Source organism: Gopherus evgoodei, chromosome 7, assembly GCF_007399415.2.
Source record: "Gopherus evgoodei ecotype Sinaloan lineage chromosome 7, rGopEvg1_v1.p, whole genome shotgun sequence".
In the NCBI taxonomy this organism is placed as follows: Eukaryota; Metazoa; Chordata; order Testudines; family Testudinidae; genus Gopherus; species Gopherus evgoodei.
The window spans coordinates 32,984,353-32,999,446 of record NC_044328.1 but is presented as its reverse complement, the minus strand read 5'-3'; the positions used below and the strand labels follow the sequence as shown (position 1 = coordinate 32,999,446).

General features: G+C 43.6%; 1 protein-coding gene across 6 annotated transcripts in view; it reads right to left on the bottom strand.

Moving 5' to 3' along the window:
• CEP55 (centrosomal protein 55) overlaps positions 1-15,094 on the bottom strand; it is a 41,441-nt gene that overhangs the window by 14,124 nt on the left and 12,223 nt on the right. For all 6 annotated transcript variants that reach the window (XM_030569072.1, XM_030569067.1, XM_030569069.1 and 3 more), the window contains one exon: positions 2,594-2,659. In XM_030569072.1, coding sequence (XP_030424932.1) covers positions 2,594-2,659 — 66 coding nt within the window. The remainder of the gene's footprint in view (positions 1-2,593; positions 2,660-15,094) is intronic.

The following is a 15,094-nucleotide window of genomic DNA, read 5'->3' as shown; positions in this document are numbered from 1 at the left end:
AAAATTGTATTTGCTTTTTAATGCACTAAATATTGATATACAACATCTCCCATTTACTAATTTCTTTAAGTGAAAAGTCTGTACTGTAAATATTGCAATATGAGATGAAGAACAAGAGTACTGAAACTACAGGATTCAAGTTTTCCTACATGCACATCTGTCAAACAGATGGTTACGGATTAATGTCTCTTTTACCTGTAAAGGGTTAAGAAGCTCAGTGAACCTGGCTGACACCTGACCAGAGGACCAATAGGGGGACAAAATACTTTCAAATCTTGGTGGAGGGAAGTCTTTGTGCTTTTTGTTCGGTTCGTTGTTCGCTCTCGGGACTGAGAGGGACGGGACATCATTCCAGGTTCTCCAAATCTTTCTGAATCAGTCTTTCATGTTTCAAAATTGTAAGTTGTAGCCAGGCAAGGCGGATTAGTCTTATGTTTGTTTTCTCAACTTGTAAATGTATCTTTTGGCTGGAAGGATTTTTACCTCTGTTTGCTGTAACTTTGAATCTAAGTCTGGGGGTGGGTCCCTCTAATCTATATGAATTTGAGTACCCTGTAAAGCATTTTCCATCCTGATAATTTTTACCTTTTCTTTCTTTAATTTCTTTAATTAAAAGCTTTCTTTTTAAGAAATGACTGATTTTTCCTTGTTTTAAGATCCAAGGAGTTTGGATCGGTGTGAAGCCCCTCAAGGCAACCCAGGGAAGGGAAAGTCTAGGGGGAAAAAGGAGGGGGATGGTTAATTTCTCCTTGTTTTAAGACCCAAGGGGTTTGGGTCTGGGTTCCCCAGGGAAGGTTTTGGGGGAACAGAAAGTGTGCCAGACACTAAATTCTGGCTGGTGGCAGCGTACCAGATTTAAGCAAGTAATTAAGGTTAAAAGTGTTCATGCAGGTCCCCACTTTTTGTACCCTAAAGTTCAAAGTGGGGGAAAAAACCTTGACATCTTCCCTGCCATAAAGAATATTTTCTTCACTTACATAATTATCTCCCATAGAAGCTTGTTTGCCAATATTGAGACCAACATTTTCTATATAATACTTTTGAGGGAATTCTGTGCCAAAATATTAAAAATTCTGCTCCAAAAAATAAAAATTCTGTGCACAATATTTTAAAATCCTGCATATTTTATTTGTCAGATAAATGTGGAGGCTCCAGCATGGCAATGGGGAGCACAAGCCACTGGCTGCATGAAGGTGGGAGATTACAGAATTTAACTAACACAATATATAGAAGTGTGTGTTGTGTTAACACAACTCAGTTGTCTAGGTCCTAAGCTTATACCGATCAGCTGCTAGTTGGCAATACTGCAAAGATACCTATATACAAAATTCTCCAAACAAATTGAAATAGGTGATGCAATGTTCTAAGATTAAGATAGCTACAGTAAACTGCTATAGCCAGTACAGATGAGTTTCCCTGTCAAGATCAGCCAAGGTTGCTTATTTTATAGTGCAGCTCATAACAATGCAGATTAAATGTTAAAAGGTGAAGTTTAATGTGTGTGAGACATTATTTCAATATGTAAAGATTGTAAAAATAGTTACAAGGGTGTGCACGCCCCTACTGACTCGAAGATCTCAGACAAGACATCCTGGGAAAGATTAAATGTTTTAACGCTAGTATAGTTTGGAAAAGCCAAATGAAGTCTTAATAGACATGGTACCACATCTATTTTGCTGTTTTAGAAAGTAGCAATAGCACAGTACTTATTTGGGGAGTGAGAAGGGTATAAACTTACCTCCATTTTATTCATGGGGAGGGAGTGAAAAAACCCAACAGATTGGGTTTTTGCTGCCCTAACCATCTCTGAACAAAAGAGCACTTTAAATAAAAGTCAAAACATAGTATCTGAAGATGCTTCCACTCCTCACCATCCTTGATAACATGTAACATTCCAGGATGGAATGCTTCCAAGGACCCATCAGAAGATTCCATAAGTTTTTAGCAAGTTTGTCTTTGCATTGTGAGAAGGCAATGATTTTCTTAGTTCCTTTGTAAAGGATCACTATTAACTTGATTTTTCTTTAAACGGGCTCAGAGCTATTTTCTGATGGGTACCCTTATATGCCTGGATTTCTTTATTTAAATAAAGAAAGAGACAAATTTTGCAAGGGTTTCTTCTACTCCCCTATTGATGTATTTTGGGCAGGCCTGAAATTAACACTAAAAGTGCTCAGGCTCCCTGTTCTCTCCTTTCTGCTCCTGGTGGCCTACTGCTTCTTTGTTCTCAGCTTTGGTGCGTCTCTTACTGGCAAGTAACCAATGACAAAGCCTGGAAAAAAACATGTGAGCTGTGGCATCCTAACAGTACAGAAAACCTGAAATACAATTGCACCACAAAACTAGTGAAGCTGACTATACACATAATGTTGCTAAAGGCACAAAGTAAACTGCAAAAATAGCACACTGTTCTTACGCCTTGCAGTTATAATAACCTTAAGGGTTACTTTTAACAATTGTGGGTTTAATATTTTCATATAGAAACAGGTCTTTCAATTTCCCTTTCAAGTGTGCTATGTATTGTTTACACTGTCATGCATGGAGATACTTACAATAGTGAATATATATTTAGAATGTTATAAAGGAAACTTACATCTTTCAATTGTTTTTCAACTTCATTAAGATTACTTGGTGATGCAGTGCAGTTCATTACAGCTTTCTGCAGACAAAGAAGACTGTGTTAATGTTTTTCCTCTAGAAAAGTGTATTCTCAACTAATCTTACAGTCGTGTAAGAAAGAAGCACTTACAGTCAGAGTTAAAAACCAACATATGTAATTCTGATATCATGAAGATGCTCAAACAAATACTCTTATAACCACAAGAGTGTTCCAAATATCAAACCTTTTGATTCACCCTCCTGTATTTGGCTGCAAGTTGATTTAATTTTTGTGGTGGAACCCTAGTTTCACAGATTTTAAGACCAGAACGGACCTTTTTTTTAAAAAAAATTATATTATCTAGTCTGACCTCCTATAAAACACAGGCCATAGAATTTTGCTTCAGTTCCTTCATCAAGCCCACAACTTCTGGCTGAGCTAGGGCATTTTAGAAAGATAGCCAATCTTTGTTTCTGTGGCACTGCTATATTGTGCTGTAGCTTCTGGTAAATTAAGAAAATTGATGGTTTAAGTTCAATATGGAAATCAATAAGTCAGTAAATTGTTTCTTGTTATTAAGCTGAATTTTTCTCTGCTGTAAAGTTGTCACTATCTTGCAGATTTTTACTGATAATTCAGAACCTCTGGGGGAAGGTGGAGGTTTCATCAGCTATGTAGGGGCTTAACACATCGGAAGGCATGGGAGCCAGTATATGATCATGGGAATGAGAGGGAAGAAAGGCAAGGGAGAATTGGCATAATTAGCTAGATGTTTCTCTAAAAATGTTCAGTTGTCAAATAGCATTGACATTTAAAGCGTCAGAGTTTCAGGGCTAAGACCCAACTATAACCACCAGCAGCAGTTTCAGAGTTTATAGGCATCACTGCATTAGTTTACAGTGTTCATATTTTGAAGAACCTTCCGATTCACATGTGCTAGAAGCTATTTTTTTTAAAAAGGTACAGGGGACCTTGACAGAGGTAAAATATGTAAGAACACTTAAATCCAATTTATGTCTTTGAAAAGTCTACCTCTAGATTCTGCAGCACATTTCTGCAACAAGGAATAAATTTTCGGACAAATTCTGCAGCCACGGAATGTGAGATATTGAATGCAAGCACTAGAACTTTTAGAAACTATTCTGTATACATGAAGCATAACATTAGATCTACATGCATCCGACGAAGTGGGTATTCACCCACAAAAGCTCATGCTCCCATATGTCTGTTAGTCTATAAGGTGCCACAGGACTCTTTGCTGCTTTCATTAAATCCTGAATATTTGTTACACATGTATTTTGATTAAAAACTTCTTGTTTCTATAAATGAGAACTCAGTGTGTATGATGTCTGAACACAAGTGTTTGCTCATTTTTTCCTGTTATACATGCTACTCTTACACCACCTAGCATTTGTAAGAGGCATTACAATACATTTTCAACCTTGTGAAGATATCCAATCAAAAAGTCTAAGTTTACCTTTTTGGCACTTCATTTATTAATGACTATTTGAAAGAAGAATACTTCTATTAATACAAAAAGTTATTTTGGTAATCAGCCTGCTCCACAGATAAAACAATCCCGTGTTTTGGCAACAATTGCTTCTGTGATAGTCTTGTTTCCATTTAGAATAGCCAGCCAAGAACATGTGGGGTACTGTTTTATGATTACTGACAGGAAAGGTCATATAATGGGTGGGGTATTATTCCACTCCTATCTGCCCCCTCATACTTTATGTTTAAGATTAAGGAAGTAGGAATCCTTCTGATAACTCATAGCTAAGTCGATCTCTCAGCTGCGGCTATGCAGGAAAGCTAACACAGATTAGCAACAGAATAATTCTTGGGGCTATGATACAGCTTTAAAGACACTAAAAACTGGCTCTCGTGGGCCACAAAGTTTATTTGCCCTTGCTCTCCAACAGATGTTTACTTTGGATTTGCCATCCTCAGCAGATCAGGTTTGTTGTTAAATAGAATAGCTTTTTACAGGGACAAAGTCTGTTGCTAGTTATTTCCACTGAAGATTTATGCTGCACTTAATGTAGCATTAATTCTTTAAACAAGACCAATTCAAAAATAATATCTTCCCTGGAGGCAGCCAAAAAAAATGTCACCTTCTTTCTATCCTTCCCATTTTGTGGCAGAGACGCTAATTAGAATTTAACACTGAAACCAGAGATATTTGGATCCATTGTCACATTCTCCAGAAGAAAGGAAGCAGGCTGCTGCATCTAACCAAAGCATTCGGACTGTGTGCTTACCCCTTAGAGTATCAAGTTGCAGCAGCCCAGACTGGAGGGCATGAAGACATAGGACTGTAGCCAGGTTATATACAAGCTACTGGTCCGCTGTGGATCGAAAGCTGCATTTATGGAAGCAGTGGCCAAGTGTTCAGTGAGGAGTCCACAAAGATCCCAAAACTATGAGTTGTGCCAGGGAAGGGCAGGTTTCCTCAATCAACTGTTATACTAAGATAATGATTAGTATTCAAAATACTACTTTTCTTCTCACCCATCTTGCTCTGATTCAGATTAAGCTAGTTACTTTTCATCCAGGAGCTGATCTGTTAGGCCCAGGGATAGCTGGCAGTGGTATTTTTACTTTGGAAGCAAATGAGAACTGGGCACTGTCAATGTCTTGCTGGCACCTGAGAACACTGTGGATATGTCTGCACTGCAACGTGAGCCCAGGGTTACTGAGACTCAAGACAGCAGACCTTAGGTTAGAGAATTCAAGGTTTAAGCGTCTACATTGATTGTTAACCCTATGGTAAGAATTTTCTCACCTGGGCTCGAACCTGGGGCTCTGGTGTCCACACTGCAGCAAGTAAACCTGAGTCAAACCAATTATATCCCACTCCCTAGCATGCTCCCAAAATATGGCCACTCTAGACCATGGTGCACTGCAGGAAAAACTTGACTGTTCACCCTGCACATTATAGGAAGCTTGAACAGCCTGCCAACACTTCCTGCTGAGCAGTCATTTTGGTCTGTGCACTCCCAGCTACCAGAGCCAGCACCATGGCGGAGACAGCTTTGGAAGAATTCTTCTTGCTTGGGCTTTCATTCCTGTGTCAGGAAACAGGCAGAGCTTCTGTGAGACACTGATGGACATTTTGGTGGTGTTTTCTGATCCACAAAAGGCACCTGACAGAGCTTATGGATGACACCACCACCACAGACACGGCAGACTTGAACTGGCTGATGCTTCTCATGACAGTCAGTATAGCCGTTGACACCTCCGATGTAGGCTGGTGCTTCTGGAGTAGGGACACAAGCACAGACTTGTGGGATCACATAGTCATGCATACCTGGGATGACCAGCAATGGATCCAGAACTTTCACATGAAGAAAGCTACATTTCTGGAGCTTTGTGAGTAGCTCATCCTGACATGAATGGCGACAGCGATTAGTCCAGAAGTGAGTTACCATAACTGCCTGGAAGCTGGCTACCCCAGACTGCTACAGGTGGTAAAGCAACGGCAGAGGTTTCTAAGGCAATCAGGCATATGGTTTAAGCAAGGTGGCAGGCATAAAATATATTCCTGAAGTAATTGCTGGCTTTGAGAGAATGGGGTTTCCGCATTGTGTTGAGGTCACTGATGGGACTCACATGCACATAGTTTGCCCCCTTCAAGGAGCACAAATACATAAACCTCAAAGGCCCAGTGGAAGGAGGAGAACAGTACTTTTATGAACGTGCTTGGGTGGGGATGGGGTTCGTTGATTGTGTGTGAGGAGGGGGTGATTGCCACACAACGTACTTATGAATGACATGGCCACTTGTTAAATGAGAGTGGAAGGGAGGATCAATTCACAGTATGGACTGATCTAGACCAGGGGTCAGCAACCTTCCAGAAGTGGTGGGCCAAGTCTTCATTTTTTCACTTTAATTTAAAGGTTTCATGTGTCGGTAATATATTTTAACGTTTTTTAGAAGATCTCTCTCTGTAAGTCTATATATTATATAACTAAACTACCCTTGTATGTAAAATAAACAAGGTTTTCAAAATGTTTAAGAAGCTTCATTTAAAATTAAATTAATATGCTGATCTTATGCCGTCAGCCTGCTGCTGGCCTGGGGTTCCGTTCACCTAGGCTGGCAGCGGGGCCTGTGGCTGGGACCCTGGCTGGCAAGGGGCCGGCAGCCAGAACCCCAGACCGGCGGTGGGCTGAGCGGCTCAGCCCGATGCCGATCTGGGGTTCCGTCCACTGGCTCCTGCCAGCCAGTGTCCTGGCTGCCGGCCCCGCTTAGCTTGCTGCCAGTCTGGGGTTCTGGCTGCCGGCCCCTTGCCAGTTGGGGTTCCAGCCACCGGCCCCGCTCAGCCTGCTGCCGGTCTGGGGTCCCGGCCCGGCCGGGGTCCCGGCCCGGCCCACATAGGGTGGATACCTACCTTATCCCTGGTTCTGGCCCATTCTCTTCCTCTCTCTTTCTCTCTGCACTGAGCTGAAAGTGGGGTGCATTGAGCACAGGGCTGGGGGTTGGAGTGCAGAGTCTATCCAGGAGCTAGAATGAGGGAGGGGGCTCAGGTTTGGGGCAGGAGGTTTAGGTGTGGAGTGCTTACCTGGGCAGCTCCCATTCAGTGTGAGAGGTGCAGGTGGGAATGTGTGTGTGGGGGGGTGGAGGGGAGTGCAGGAGCTCCCGTTTGGTGCTCAGGGTGGGGACTGCAGGAGTCAGGGCAGAGGGCTGGGGGTGTGTGAGGGGGGTGCAGAAGTCAGAGCATAGGGGGGCTGTATATGTGTGGGGGGTTCCAGAGTCAGGGTTGGGGTTGTGGTACAGGGGGCTGCGGTGTGAGGGGGTGCAGGGGTCAAAGCAGAGGGCTGGGATCAGGGTGGTGCTCCCAGCCCCCTGCCCTGAGTGACTCATGGCAGGGGGCTGGAGGAACACACTCTGATTCCACCCCCCTTCCCCAAGGGACCGCTCCTGCCTCTTCTCCGCCTCCTTCCAGGTCTGAGCAACAAGGATTTTGGGGCTCCTCTTCTCCCCTCCCTTGCAATGGCCATCGGGGCATGATGCAGCATGCTGGGGAAAGAGGCAGGGGAGGGGGAAGCTTGGCTGCTGGCAGAGCCTACCCTACAGCAGCAGCCGGCAGGACCAAGTATGTGTCTGCCCCCTGCCCCAGTCAGAGAGAGCGGTAGGCGGGCGGTGGAGAAGAGCGGGCTGGGCTGGGCAGGATTTTTTAAATGGCATACTGCTCCCTGCCAGGGTCCTGGCCGTCAGCAGCCCCGCAGCATGCCATTAAACAAAAAAAAGGCTTGCATGCTGTCTTTGGTAAGTGTGCCATAGGTTGCCGACCCCTGATCTAGACAATTGTATGGAGGAACAGTGTTTGCATACAAATTCTTAATTATCCCAGACCACATGTTTACCTGTATTATTTTAAATACACACTGTATGAAGTGATAACAATAAAAACTTTCTTGATAAAATAAAAAAAGTTTATAAATATGTATTCAAAAAGTACTATGTTAACCCATTGCCAGGAAGGCCAGCTGCCATTACCACACCAAGACACCAGTTGTGCGTACACGCACACGTGTGCATGAACAAGTTCAAAGAGCAAAGCTAGGTATAAGACAGAAACCCCCTACCATGGCATGTCCTTTGCCCCCTGTTGTCCTTTCCCTTCTATCCCCGTTGTTGCACACTTGGTGCCAGAGAGTGGAGGTATCCAGTAGAGGGGATCAATCTGGAGGGGTGCATGGGGAAGTTGCCTGTCTAGCTACTCATGAGGCTTAACCTTATGGGCCACCCAGCCATTGAGTTTTTCAAGTTGTTTCTGGACTGCATCACAAGGTAGCATGCAAGGGACTGAGGCTGTGATGTGGGTGATTCAGCAGAGTCTGTTCTCTTGCAGCCATTAGTGATATCTGCTGCTCAAACTGTTCTTTCTGCTGAGCTCCATCCTTCTCTCTTAGCTGCTGTTCCTGGAACTATGAAGCAAGTGCCTGCTCCTTCACTGAAGCCCTGTCCTCAAGCTGTGCAGCAAGCTTGAGCCTTTCCTCTTGCCATGCCTCTCCTCTGGCCTCGGGAATCTCTGCCTCTGCCTTTAGTACTGGACCTGCTTGGCGGCTCTGTCCAGAACTTCAACCGTCAGGTCATCACAGAAATGCTTCCTCTTGGAACAATCAATGTAGTTACACTGACCCCATTGTCTGCTGCAGTGTTGGTGAGCTGTGGAAGTAGCCAGTAGAGGTCAAGGGGCCTGGAAAAACACAACACACAGAGGGTTACTGCTCAAATAGCTCAGTGCAGGAGCACAGAAAAAAATCCTTGTAGAATTTCAAGGACATAAAATGCTACTTCTTCAAACAAACTTCAGTATATTGATAGGGGGATGTGCCAGACAACTGAAGCTCACGTGGACACAGCCTGGTTAATCTCAGTGAAAAGCAGAGAGACAATGGAAAATTAAAAATTCAAAGCTTTTCTTTGTTTTCTTAAAAAAAAAAAAAAAAATTGCAGAACTACCTGGGGAGGCATGGGGGAGAACAAAGGTGCCATCAGTGGCCATGCTACAAAAGCTTTTTCTATCATTTCTGACCCTCCACATTTTGGAGGACAACAGTTCTTGTGGTGTCAAACTGGCAAAAGAAGATGTTATTCCAAGCTGCTGATGGGAAACCTGCAGTGTTTGCAAGCAAAGTACTCAAACATAGTTGTGCTATTCAGTCACTACATGAGTGGAATGGGCAGGTCAGCTAGAGAGATGGCCCTGTAAAATACATCCTTCCCCCCTAATACGACTACCTATCTGGAGTTCCTGCTTCAGGAAAAATGTGCAGCTATCAGCACCCAGGATTGCATCAGAATCCATGAGGGAGTCAATAGGATGATTCATTAACTTCCACATGGCAAAACACACAACTCCACAGCCATCCTCCTTGACCAGCCCCACCACATGTCTGGACAAAATTTCAAATACTCATTGAATTTGGCACAAATGGTTGTGTCACTTGTGGACTGCATGACATGGCCACACGATTACCTTTAACTGAAAAGGTCTAGATTTGTAAATGAAACACATTTCTACCTCACCCACCAGTTCATTGTTTCCAGATGGCTCAATACACTATTCAGTGATTACAGGCATGGCAATTAAGGCAATTGTTTTTAAAAAACAGGAATGCCTGAGGAAAATGCTTTAGGAGGAGGGATAGCTCAGTGGTTTGAGCATTGGCCTGCTAAAGCCAGGGTTGTGAGTTCAATCCTGGAGGGGGGCGATTTGGGGATTGGTCCTGCTTTGAGCAGGGGGTTGGACTAGATGACATCCTGAGGTCCCTTCCAACCCTGATATTCTATGAAAACTGCTCTCTCAGATAGAGGTTCACTTTGAAGACACTTTTACTGTTTGCATTTCCCTGGCGCTATTTTGAACTCCATATGGTGGGAAAGCCCAGCCACTGGTGGAATACTACTTGTGCTCAGCAGACAGACGTTATTAACCAGGGCTTCTAATAGCTTTTGCATTGGTTCACAGAACAGAAAACCCTCCCATTACAGTATTAAACATTAAAATGGAGCCAGAGACTTACCAGGCTCAGGGGCATCTTCTGTCCCTTCTGTGTCTGATATAGGCTTCCGCAGCAGGCTGTTCGTCCCAGGGGGTAGGAAGCAATCAAACAGCTTCTCCAAGCATGATCCCAACATGCACTCTCACTGCTCCAAGCCTCCTCTGGGATCGGTTTCAGCAACAGAGTCACTTCACTGCCCTCACTCGGCACCTGCTGCTGACCCCCATCTGTCCCCATGCTGGATTGTGGGGCCAGCAGGGCGCCATCCCGGCTGACCCGCTCATCATGCACCACCATTGGCTTGGTGGTTAGCGCAGTGCCCAGCACCCTCTCAAACTCATCATAAATTGGGCATGATGTCATGTCAGTGCCCAAAGTATAGTTCTGGTCCCTGGTTTTCCAATACTCTCTTGTGAGCTGCTGAATCCGCTCCCTGCACTGGTCTCCGGTCTGGTAAATTTGCAACGCTGCCGGCTTGTTTGCTATTTGTTGGTTCGTGTGGTCATCCCTGGTATTTTAAAGTCCACTGTTTTGCTGGCTTTGCACCAGAGATTTTCCAAAATCTGGCTTTGCTCCTGAAGCAGCATGCTTCGCAAAGGACTTCTGTTCAGCTTCCACTGCAAACAGAGAAGGCTCTCTGATAGTGACTTTGCAGCTTGGTGTTCAGAAGACAATGGGAAGGTTAAACACTGACTCACTGAGCTGCTGCACCAAACCAAAGGGAGTGACTTCCATTTCCCTGGAGTTGACTGGAGATTCTTAGGATAGAGAGGACAAAGGAAGTTGGCCCCTGGGAGTGTGGGATACTTTTGGTGGACTCCAAGAACCCAAGTTGGGGGGCTGCATCTACACTGCAAATCTGTGGGGCTCTAACTCTGGGCCCCTGCTTGACTAGGGCTCAAACCCTCCAGCTCTGCAGTGTCTTAGGACCTTAGCCCAATCCAAAGATGTGTATATAGAACTGAAGGGTGGTTTAGACTCAAGCCTGGGCTCAGGCTTACACTGCAGCGTAGACATACACTTCCCTTCACCCAATAACTTTACGTGGAGGTTAAAGAGGATAGGGTAAAGAGCAGGGCTTTGTGGACCACAAGCGAGTGACTCAGGCAGGGAAACAGTGGAAAGATTGCAAACATCTGTCTGTTAACCTATGCTCGATAGCACTATGACAGATGTACCAAATGAGCTCTAGTAACAGCATGACTACCTTCTGAAAATATTTTCTACTAACCTAACTCAAGGTATTAGTTACTGACTTCAGACTGTTCAGAAACATGGTTTTGATACCATCACTAAATTTGGAAGACAAGAGATTACTAGAATGGTTATTGAATTTTTAGGCTATTCTGAAGTGACTTTTTGTTCAGTTAACTTGGACTTTTCTTGCCTTGGTATAACACTTTTCCTCCAGCCTGCTTAAGAAATGTTACTTTATAATATTAGGGAGCGCACACTAAGTTCAGGGGCAAATTCAGAGTGGTACTGCATCAGAATGACAGGATATTTATGACAGCATATTATTCAGAACAAAGCTTCCTTCTTTGAAATCAAGAGTTGGGAATTCATATTTGTGTTTCTTATTTAAGGATCTGGCACAAGTCAAGTTTCTAAAAGTTATTCAGCTAAACCCACGAAAATTTAGGGTGATCAGTGCCATCTATTGAACAAGAGGTGGGGAGGGGAAACTTTCCATCCCCATTCCCACCAAGAATTGGCAAAACTTAGCTATAAACATTGTCAGCATGCTCCTTCCAACTGAGTGTACATGCACCCCTCTTACTTTGGGCTTGGCTACGCGAAACTCCAGAGCGCTCCCGCGGCAGCGCTTTGCAGTTTCAAGTGTGGCTGCGGCGCCAGCGCTGGGAGAGAGAGGTCTCCCAGCGCTGCATGTACTCCACCTCCCTGTGGTTATTAGCTTGCAGCGTTGGGAGCCGCGCTCCCAGTGCTGGGGTACTGTTTACGCTGGCGCTTTGCAGCGCTGTAACTTGCTGCGCTCAGGGGTGTGTTCTTTCATATCCCTGAGCAAGAAAGTTGCGGCGCTGTAAAGTGCCAGTGTAGCCAAGGCCTTTGTATCCCTGCTTTTCACAAAGTGCAGAACTGACAGAAATGGAAACAAATACCTTTATAAGGCAGTCTCCTTGTATCTAGACACATTATAGTTATTAACCATTCTAAAAGTAAGAAGCAACTCACCATGGCATCCTGCTATCCACAACTCTAAAGGGAAGGAGAAAGAACTGGCCCTTAGCATTGCAGCCTATAGGAGTAACTTGCTTGCTTGCATATTTTACATACATACACACATGCACACACACACACCCCACTACCTCAATATGACACCACCTGATATAACGTGGTAAAGCAGTGCTCTGGGGGGGCGGGGCTGCGCACACCGGTGGATCAAACAAAGTTCAGTATAACACGGTTTCACCTATAATGCGGTAAGATTTTTTGGCTCTCAAGGACAGTGTTATATTAAGGTAGAGGTGTGTGTGTGTGTGTGTGTGTGTGTGTGTGTGTGTGTGTGTGTGTATATACACACACACACACACACACACACACACATATATATATGTTTTGTTATAGTTTAAATATTTGGTTTATTGCAATAGGTTTCTAGATTTATATTAATGCAAGTTTGGTTTATGTATCTTTTAAATATCAGTAATACAATTGTAACTTTGTAACTCTGATTATTTTGTCATTTTATTAAAATAAATGAAGCAGTAATGAAGTCTGTACGGCTATATCTGTCTCACTGTAAACTTCCAGTGTGAGTGTCATACCCCCAAGGGTCCTTCGTGAATTCCATGGAGCCTGGTTCAGGACAAGAACTTTTGTCTTCTGATCAAACAAATTGGTGAGCCTAAATCTCATATTATCCAAATTAATATTAATACCCTAAATCAGGCAACAGACTGACAAGCCAGTTAGGAGAGTCATGGAGTGTGTGACAGGAATTTTCAGGGATTCCAAGCATCTTTAGATCCCTGAGATTCTCACCTGAGGCATAAGTAAAGATTTAAAGATACAGAGAGTTAGAGAGCAAGATTGTGTGTCTTACTGATGATTTCCTGTGACTGCTTCTTGGCAGTGATCAGTCTGAGTGTGAGCTTCCTGTCATAGCCCTGAGGGTCCTTTGTAAATTCCATGGATCCTGATTCAGGACAAGAACTTTTATCTTATCAAACAAATTGGTGAGCCTAAAACCCATATTATTCAAATTAATATTATTAACACCCTAAATCAGACAACATAAGATTTTCAAAGGTAATTATCAGGCCTAATACATAGAGCATTAATCACAACCTGGACCCAGTTATCAAACTGAATGTGGATACATTAACATAAAAATTCTACTCTTCAAGGTGGAAACAAGAGTTAAATCTCCCAAATCCAGGTGAGACGACTACCACGTCACCATAACTCTGACCTGGGGAAGGGGGTATCTTTAAGAAGTCCCCCAGGGACCCAGAAGCATATTGTTTTATTGGAATTGAGGGATCAGTTTTGTTAGTTTGTGAAGGGAGTATGGCTAAAGTTGGGAAGGAAGAAATAATGTTAAGTATTAATACATGAAGTAAGGCTTGAAAACAAGAATTAAGTGTTCCTGGGAAGGAGAGAAAGTGAGTTACTTTAGGAGGCTTTATCAGAAGTGCAGATTGCGTCCCCGTTGGAATGAACACTGCAGGATGGGAGAAAGATTTAGACATTATCTCCCTTGTGCCAAGGTTAGATTTTCAGCAGAGTGGGGCTTTGCTTGGAGGAGAAGGAAAAAACGGACCACTCATCCCTACAAGTTACATAGGAAGGACTGAATAATTTGAAAAACAGAGTGAACCTCAGAGAGTTGACTGGAAGAGGGTGGATTGAGACACAAGGCTGCACCTTGCGAGTGTGAAGCCCCCTAGTGGAGTGACAGTGGTACAAGAGAGAAGCAGAAATGGCTAGTTTTATGAACAATTGGTTTAGGAGAGGACCTATGTCTCATTGGAAGAGTGAACAGACTTTTGAAGTGAGAGACAGACCGACCCTTGGATTCAGAGAGGGATTGCTATTGAATTTGCTTAAGCATTTCTTGCCTTGGCAAGTCAAAGGATGCAGAACCTTAGACAGATATCACATTTTCCTCCTCTCCCCGCCACCTTTATCTCAAATATATTTTTACCAATGGATCTAACTGCTAGAGTGTATAAGCATTGATGTTTAAGCCCTAGTAGTTCTTACAGTACTGTAGTTACTTGTAAAGCACAGGGAAGGTGATGGCAGCACAGAAAGCAAGCAGATAAAACAATTTCAGATCCTCTACCAGACTACCTGAGCTATAAGTGATTTACACTTAGAAAAGGTGGGATTCCTTCCCCTTCCCGCCCCTCCCCCCCAAATATAAAGTCAAAGCTCTTAGAGCACTTCATCTCTAGGGGAAGAAAATGATTTCTAGTTTGGTCCTCTGGGAATTGTTCTTTAGATTAAATAGATGCAGCTGTTTAGCTAACATTATTCATTCAGCTATGGTAACTATAAGTAGTAGTTTTGTTCTTCAAAAATGCATTGCTGTAGCATCCAGCTGTAGTACATTTCCCATGCTACCCCACCATGCAGATTGAAGAGCACAGAACATTCATGCACTGTTTGTGTGGTTTACATCACATTTCACAGGTGGCCAGTTCTCAGAATTGCATGAGCAGTAAATAAGAATTTGTAAGACCAAAGAGACAGGGGAGCTCAAAGATGTTTGTTTTTGTGACCACAGCGAGGGAGTTAAATAAGCATTTATTTAAGAGGTAGTGTGAGATTGTGCTGCCCCTCTAACAGCCTGGGAGCATGTGTACTTCCGTGACCAAATAAATAATAGAAAGATAAAGAAGGTATTGTTTGAGTCGTAAAAATCTAAAGAATCATAATTTCATTGGTGTGAACCTCAGTGGCATGGGGTGGGGGTCTATGACTTGCCACCCCGCCGGCCCCTTTCTCCAGCACC